The 7236-nt window shown below is 34.2% G+C and overlaps 2 protein-coding genes across 3 annotated transcripts; one reads left to right on the top strand and one right to left on the bottom strand.

Annotated features, from left to right (window-relative positions):
• LOC104732511 lies at positions 1788 to 3709 on the top strand. The gene is made up of 3 exons (XM_010452059.2): positions 1788 to 2036; positions 2152 to 2323; positions 2981 to 3709. The coding sequence occupies exons 1-3, from the start codon at positions 1929 to 1931 to the stop codon at positions 3364 to 3366; spliced, it is 666 nt and encodes a 221-aa protein (XP_010450361.1). The 5' UTR covers positions 1788 to 1928; the 3' UTR covers positions 3367 to 3709.
• Positions 3789 to 6239, bottom strand: LOC104732512 (methyl-CpG-binding domain-containing protein 2-like). Of its 2 annotated transcripts, none has more exons than XM_010452060.2 (4): positions 5441 to 6239; positions 5293 to 5346; positions 4804 to 4961; positions 3789 to 4224 (listed from the first exon to the last, which is right to left on the bottom strand). In XM_010452060.2, the coding sequence occupies exons 1-4, from the start codon at positions 5956 to 5958 to the stop codon at positions 4064 to 4066; spliced, it is 891 nt and encodes a 296-aa protein (XP_010450362.1). In that variant the 5' UTR covers positions 5959 to 6239; the 3' UTR covers positions 3789 to 4063. The 2 variants fall into 2 exon arrangements, with proteins under 2 accessions (XP_010450362.1, XP_010450363.1); XM_010452061.2 differs by having other exon boundaries at positions 3821 to 4197; positions 5441 to 6235.

A 7236-nucleotide genomic window follows, 5' to 3' on the forward strand; every position in this document is an offset into this window, starting at 1 on the left:
TAAGAATTAAATCGAAGTTTGTAGTATTCAATTCAATGGCTTTGTCTCTTGGATCAACTATTTCCCGGAGAATCAAGCGCGAGTCCAAGGAAGAAGACCCTAATGTAGATGCTGACACCGGAACAATTTATTCATACATCAAATCGAATCGAAGCGGCTTTGTTTCACGGGTCCATGGAGATGAGTAAAGTGCGCTTCTTCATTTTATTGTTAATTATTTCGCAAATAAAAAAAAATATTCAAACAAGAGACGGGTGTGTGTTGCCGACAAGAAATTGTTTCTTCGATAGTAACTAAGAAGATGTCATTTACAGTCTTTTTTAACAGGGTTTTTAGTTAAATTATTTTTTCTGTTTCGTTTTTATTAAGATAGAAACATAAATAACAAAATGAAAATAAAGGGCAAAACCCATGCAAGAGCAAGCCCAATAACCGAAAGATTAACCTTGTGGAGGCAGAGTCGATCATGTACAACACATAGTCGTCATTAGTCATACATTTGACATGGAACTCCATAAAAATAATAATTAAAAAATACATAATTATACTTTAATTCACTTTTAAAGTAGAGTTTTTTTTTTTTAAAGTTAATCTATAAATGCTACACAACTTTTTCTACCAAAACAAAATATAGAACTATTCCAAACTAGGAAAATACACATTTACAACCAAATTTAAAACTGTATGAAGTTATATTAATAATGCACACTACATTATGTTACTTACATCCTTATTCACAAATTCAAAGATTTCACATATTCATGTAACACACTTTTTACTGAAATGCTTTTTTACAATATATTATGTTTTTACAAAGTGAAACTATAAATAATGATAAAAATTCTATCTATTATTTCTCTTATTCCATTATGTATAAATAATATAAATTAGATATATGTTTGTAAATTGAATACACTACATCAAAATAAAATACTGATCAATTCTATTATATTAATAAAATTGTACTTACGAGTCAGGTAATAATTTGGGTGTAACGGGTCGAGTAACAGGATATATAGTAAAAATCAATCCCCGATGCTAGGTTTTTACCATGAGTAAATGAAATAATATTTATTCATTTATTGGTATTATTATTCTTCAAAATGGTTAAATACGGATAACAAGTATTGGTCTGCCCGAACTTACTACACTAAAATCATTTTAATACATTAATATAAATTCACACATTTGCTAAGAAAATACAACCACTAAAAAACATGTATATAATTTTAAATTATATAAATAATAATATGAACTAAACTAATTACAAAATTATATTGTAAATTTAAAAACTGAATAAACTAAAAATTATTATCGCAATAAATTATTTATCATGCGGTGTACTAAAGGTTCCAATCAATTTATTAATATGTAACTAAAATAATGAGTAAATATAAGTAACTAACATATTTAATTTTTAAAAAATATCCACTAATAATAGTATTAAAAATTAACATATTATTCAAATCACATAAATAGTATCAAAATTAATAAACAAACTCTTAAGTAAAGAACATAAAAAATATATATAATCTAGAAATTTTTGTCCCGCGGTGTACCGCGGGTTCAAACCTAGTAATTATTAATTCGTAAACATTTTGCCGGTTTCTATTAATTACAACTTGTTATTTTGTTTTGGGGCTTAATGATCTCGGTTCGGTCAGTGAACCGGGAATTTATTAACCACCAAAAAAANAAAAAAAAAAAAAAAAAAAAAAAAGCCGGAAATATCATGAAAGAGACAGTTATGTTATGGTGGTACCCTTTTAACTTTGAAGGCCTTTCTCGATTCATCTGGAAAAGCTGAGAAAAGTCCTATTTTTCTTTATACATGTCGTCGCTTCTTCTTCTTCTTACTTTGGCCATATATTTTTACTAATAATTTTTCTCTGCAAAAAAAAAGCTTCACTTGCCGTTGAAAAGGAACTATGGAGGAGAACGATCGCTTGTCGATGAAGCGGAAAGATATTGACAGAGTAAACGATGACTTGTCTGATTTTTCCCTCTCTTCTCCAGCCAGGAAGATTCGTCGTCTGGTACTATTTCTCTCTCTTTCTGAGTGTTTTTTTTTTTTTTATATTCGTGTAAAGCCTGGGCTGGGGTTTCGTGCATCATGATGATGATCATATATGGATGAATTTTGGTATTCAGGATGTGGATTTGCCACCGATTATGGAGGAAGAGGAAACAGATTTGGCGATGCAAGAGATCGAGGTGAACGATGAGAGAGCAATTGTTCTGTTTAAGCCTCTCCATTATGGTCATCAGCCTTCTTCTTCTCGAAACCTTTTTGTTGATAGAGACTTGATTTCTGGCTTTAAGAGTAAGTGTTTTTTTTTTTTNTTTTTTTTTTTTTTTTTTTTTTTTTTTTTTTTTTTTTTTCTTATTAAATTGGGGTCTTATGTTTATGATTGAACCAATTGTCAGATGAGTTTCAGCCCATCTTATTTTAGATTGTGAATAGACTTTTGAAGAAGGAGAACACTAGCTACTATATTGCTGGGATTTCATAGCTCATTAAGCCTCTTTTCTTGTTTCTCTCTTTGCACCATCGAATTGTTTGCCTTTTCCTCAAAGTTATTCACTTGTGAAAGGCTACGCTAAATAAGGTGATGTACAACTCTCAAGTTGTTTTCAAAAGCAAACATTCAGGGTTCAAGTGTGGTAGGGATTATAGTTTGTTTATATTGTTGAGTTCATCTTTCTTGTTGGGGGAGCTTACTCATAAACATTATGATAACTTGCTTCTGTCATGTAGTTTCTCTGCTACAAGAAGGCGTTAGATTTTGTTATGCTTCATAGTTTTTTTTGTTTTTGTTTGAAAGCCAATATTTCCCTCTCACTTGTTTTTCTGCTATAGGAAGGTGTCTGATTTTGTTAAGCTTCATTTACTCTGTGTTTTTGGAAAGTCACTAATTGACTTGTGATCCTGAATCTGGACACTAAAAATTCTGACAACGTCTCTTCTTTTCTTGAGCAGATAGGTTCCTTCGCGATGCATCTATAGCTGATGATGACCACTATGAAGATCTGAGATCCAACAAGTGCCAAGCAGTTGTCTGTTGGAACCCTCCTCAGACTTTTTACTCACAGTCCGTAGGAACCTTCCAACAACCGCGTACACTAGAGATTACTGAGTTGGATGACACAGGTGAGGATGTGGTTATGGATGACGCAACCACTGAGATAGAAGAGGATAGTGGAAACAACTGTCCATCTTTTCCTCAACCAGCTCAACAGCAGCTGCTAGTGGAGCCCACCTATGGTTTCGGCTTGCATCAGTGGCAGCAACAACAGAACTGTATGATTCCACCACAGCTCCCTCAAGTTAGCACTACTCCCACTCCCATCACTTGGTTCCGATAATATGCTCATGCCTGGGAGACAAGAACCCATCATCAGCGAATGCACGTACTAGTATAGAGACAGGAGCCAATCATCAGTGCATGCACGAAGTAGATATTTAGAGGCAGATTTGTTGTTAGTTTAGTTCTGCCTTTTTGTGGGAATTAGAGAAGAGATGGCGTAGATTTGTTGCTGTAAACCAAAACCACTGGCTTCAGCTGTAATTGTCCTGGAATATATGTTTTTGGCTGTCTTTTATAATAATAACCTGACAGATTCCTACTATCCGGCTCATACGCACTTCTACAAGTAGCAGTAACCATGTATATCTCAGTGTAAGTATATAAAAGGTACAAATTATGTTGTTGAAACTCGTTTCCTAATCGGCAGAGGAACATTTATGCTTACTGCGCTAGTGTTAAAAATTGGCGTCACCTTTGGTATTTGGCAAAATTATAGATTTAAAAACATTAACTTCAAGTACCATGGAAATCCAATAATTTGGAAACAAAAACCAACCATCCTCTTCATAGAACTATAAATAGCTTACACTGCAAAATAAAAAAGATAGTATACACAAAAACAAGCTAACCACAAGTCCTCAGTTTCTTCGATAAACCCCAAACCGAAAACGAATATGTTCTCAATGTTCCAAACGAAGAAAGAAGACGGGTTATATACCAGAGAAGATGAAAGTTCTAACCCTTGTCTAGCCAGATTATCTATCGGCAAGTTCTTCATTGGAGCCAAAGATCGATAGCTGTGATGTTTTTTTCTTTTTCGATGGTTGATCGTGTGAACTGTGAAGTCCAGACTCTGTTGGCGTAGCTAACTGCAACGCTATATGATCATCTGAAGATATCCATGTCAATGGATTAGCTGAAGAAAACAGGAAAACGGATATGTAGGGAAATTGATAAAAGTTAATTACAATAACACAAAGACAATTTTTTTGTTGATAAGTTCCCTAAGACACCAATGTAATCGCTTTGAGTTTGAGTACACATTAAAGCATACTTGGCTGAGAAGGTCACATTAATAATCAAGATTAAGCTGCTGTAGAGAACAAAGTTTACGTACGAATTCCCTACTCACACAAATAGTTTGATTTGCATGGATAACTAAAAAGAACACTCATAGAACAAAATTATTGCAACTAGCACAAAATGATTTCTTTTGGAAAATAATTTTATTTTTTGTGATATGTATTCCTCATTTTGTATTTCTTAAGTCTTCTTAATACAAAAGATAACCCCAACTATATATATATATATATATATAAATGGAATCCATGTGCTGACATATGCTACTTTGATAAATATTTTTTCAAGTGACTCAAAATAATATTTTAGCCAACAAAATCGTCTCTTTGGATATTTCCCTTATAAACAACTAAACAAATTTTACCTAGCATTTTGATATACGTAGAAGAGTAAGGTTGGAAATGAAGCAACATACCTTCTTTAGCTACATGGGTGTTTGTATTATCGCTGGATTCCATTAGTCGAGCTGGTCGCTTCCTCACATAGTCGTCCTGCAGCGGTTTCGGGATTTGAAACGAGAACTGTGAAAGTTTCACCCCTTCTCTTATGTATGCGGGGTTGTCATTCAAGTACCTACAAGCCAGCAATGAGGTTTATAATGATGTAAAGAAGCCGTCTATATGTTACTGAAAACAATTTGGTAAATCACTAAACAAGTCAGCCAATAATGAGATTTATGTTTTTTTTTTTTTTTCATAACTGCCTAACTCTACATATCACCAAAGGACAATACTTGAGGTTTCAACTACATACATGTTCCTAGTAATTTCTATATATAGGTTGGGGAAAATGGTAAGGACAGACTGTGATACATTATATATAATCAGACATAAAAGTAAATTGTGTAACAAGAGTAAGTGTTACGAAAACTAAAATGTGGAAATGGAGTGGTAGAAGAACTAACTTTTGGACCTCCACAGTAGATCGAAGCTTCTTTCCTGAAGGAGCAACATAATAGCTGAAACAAGCACGAAAAAAGAGTTACAAAGAAAGCCGATACACGAGGAAAGAATAAGTCGACATAAAATGAGAAGAATAGTAACAAGACGTACACATCGGCAAATCTGGTACCTCCTTCACCTCTAATCCGAAGTAAACGTTGCCAGCCAGTTGGTGGACGAGAGATGTTAGGCTTATCAATAGCCCAAAGACGTGTTCCATCTTGATAGATATCAGCAGGAACATCACAAGAGATGTTTGGCTTCCACTCACATGCTGTTTCGCAGAAGAAGGGGTTCTCTAGAAGATTTTCCCTAATCTCTTCATACTTCTGCATCGAAGGCATGAGCCTCCATTTGAAACAACTTGCACACTGAACCGTGAAAGCCCCTATGGAAGGCGAAAGCGACAGTGTTCTGGATGACATAGGCTGAGACTGAATTGGTAGAACTTCATCTTCAGTATCATTTCCCTTAGAGTCATAAACCACCAACTTATTCTCGCCTCTATCCTCCATCACTTCAATAGGTGAAGCCGATCCTGAAACTTGGACAGCTCGAGAATCCATGTCGGCTGAGAGAGGGGTAACATTTCCTTCCTCCTTTATGTTTTCATAGCATGAATGCGACATACTCGACACAAACTACCTGTATATAAACCCGAAATGCCAAACGGAGTTAACAAGGATCATGCATCACAATAACAACACTAGTCTAGTAGTAGTCTCTCTCTATGGACATGAACAAGAAAACATCAGATTGATACGAGGAAAGAACAGTAAACAGTAGAAACCCTTGAACATTGATTTCAATCTCACAATTAACAATAACCATGGAACAAAGAAGAGAACAATAATCATATCAACGAACGAGCCAACGTGAGCTGATATAGAGAGGAGATCCAAGAGAGAAAAAAAAAAAAACCCATTTCAATTTCATCGAACGAACCGAAACAAAGATTTAAAATACCAAAAAAAAAAGAAAAAAGAAGAATCATTACACAAGGAAGAAGACAAACGGACCAGGGTTGCAGAGATCGGTGAGCGAAGGCTCTAAAAGATGGTTGCGAAAGAGATAGTCCTTTTAATTTGACAATCTCATTTTTGGAGACAGAGCCATTTCGGACAAGAGAGCTTTTAGATTTTGTTGGTGTGGTTGCCTAGACAGAAATGGGTAAAATGGAGAGAGAGAAAGAATTTATATTGCGTTAAAAGTATTTATCATTTGTTGTTACAAAATAATTCTTCAATTTTTACATTCACTCAAAAAGATATTAACTGTATAGGACTAGGATTTGTACTTAATAGTATTTTTGAAAAATTGCGGTTATTTTTTTTCTTCATAAATCTGGTTATAATATACTCGTTTTTATTCATCTCAATTAGAAGTACGAAAAGAAAAATGATTCAAAAATCTCAAAATTTAAACATAATATAGAAAGACATTTTTCAATACCAAAGAAGATCGACATAAATTCTATAAAATTTTAGGAAAAGGTCACATAGTGGTTTCGTACATGTGAGATCACGGTTAATCAAAAGATATTTTACGAACGAAACGTTAGATGATAAGATGATCACTTTTAATTTTTAAAAGACGAAGTGATATTGACGAAAGAATTACTAGGGCCGTGATTCTTGCCGGCAAATATTTGAGTGACTTAAGACCAAGTGCATTGGCGTCCTAATGCACCGTCCCACATAATAAAAACACCAAATTTAAATCAAAATCATGTTAATATCTAAGAAACGTCTCTAAATATGGGATGTAATTTAGCCGTCCTCCATTACACATGGCGCCGTCTTATTTGGTGATGTTTTTTTGTAGGGTTCGACCAAATGTATCGAGGGTTCGACTCATTTTTTTATCTCCGTCTCTCTTTCTTTATCCTCTCTTTCTTTGGACGGCGA

This window comes from Camelina sativa, chromosome 12 (assembly GCF_000633955.1).
Source record: "Camelina sativa cultivar DH55 chromosome 12, Cs, whole genome shotgun sequence".
NCBI lineage: Eukaryota > Viridiplantae > Streptophyta > Magnoliopsida > Brassicales > Brassicaceae > Camelina > Camelina sativa.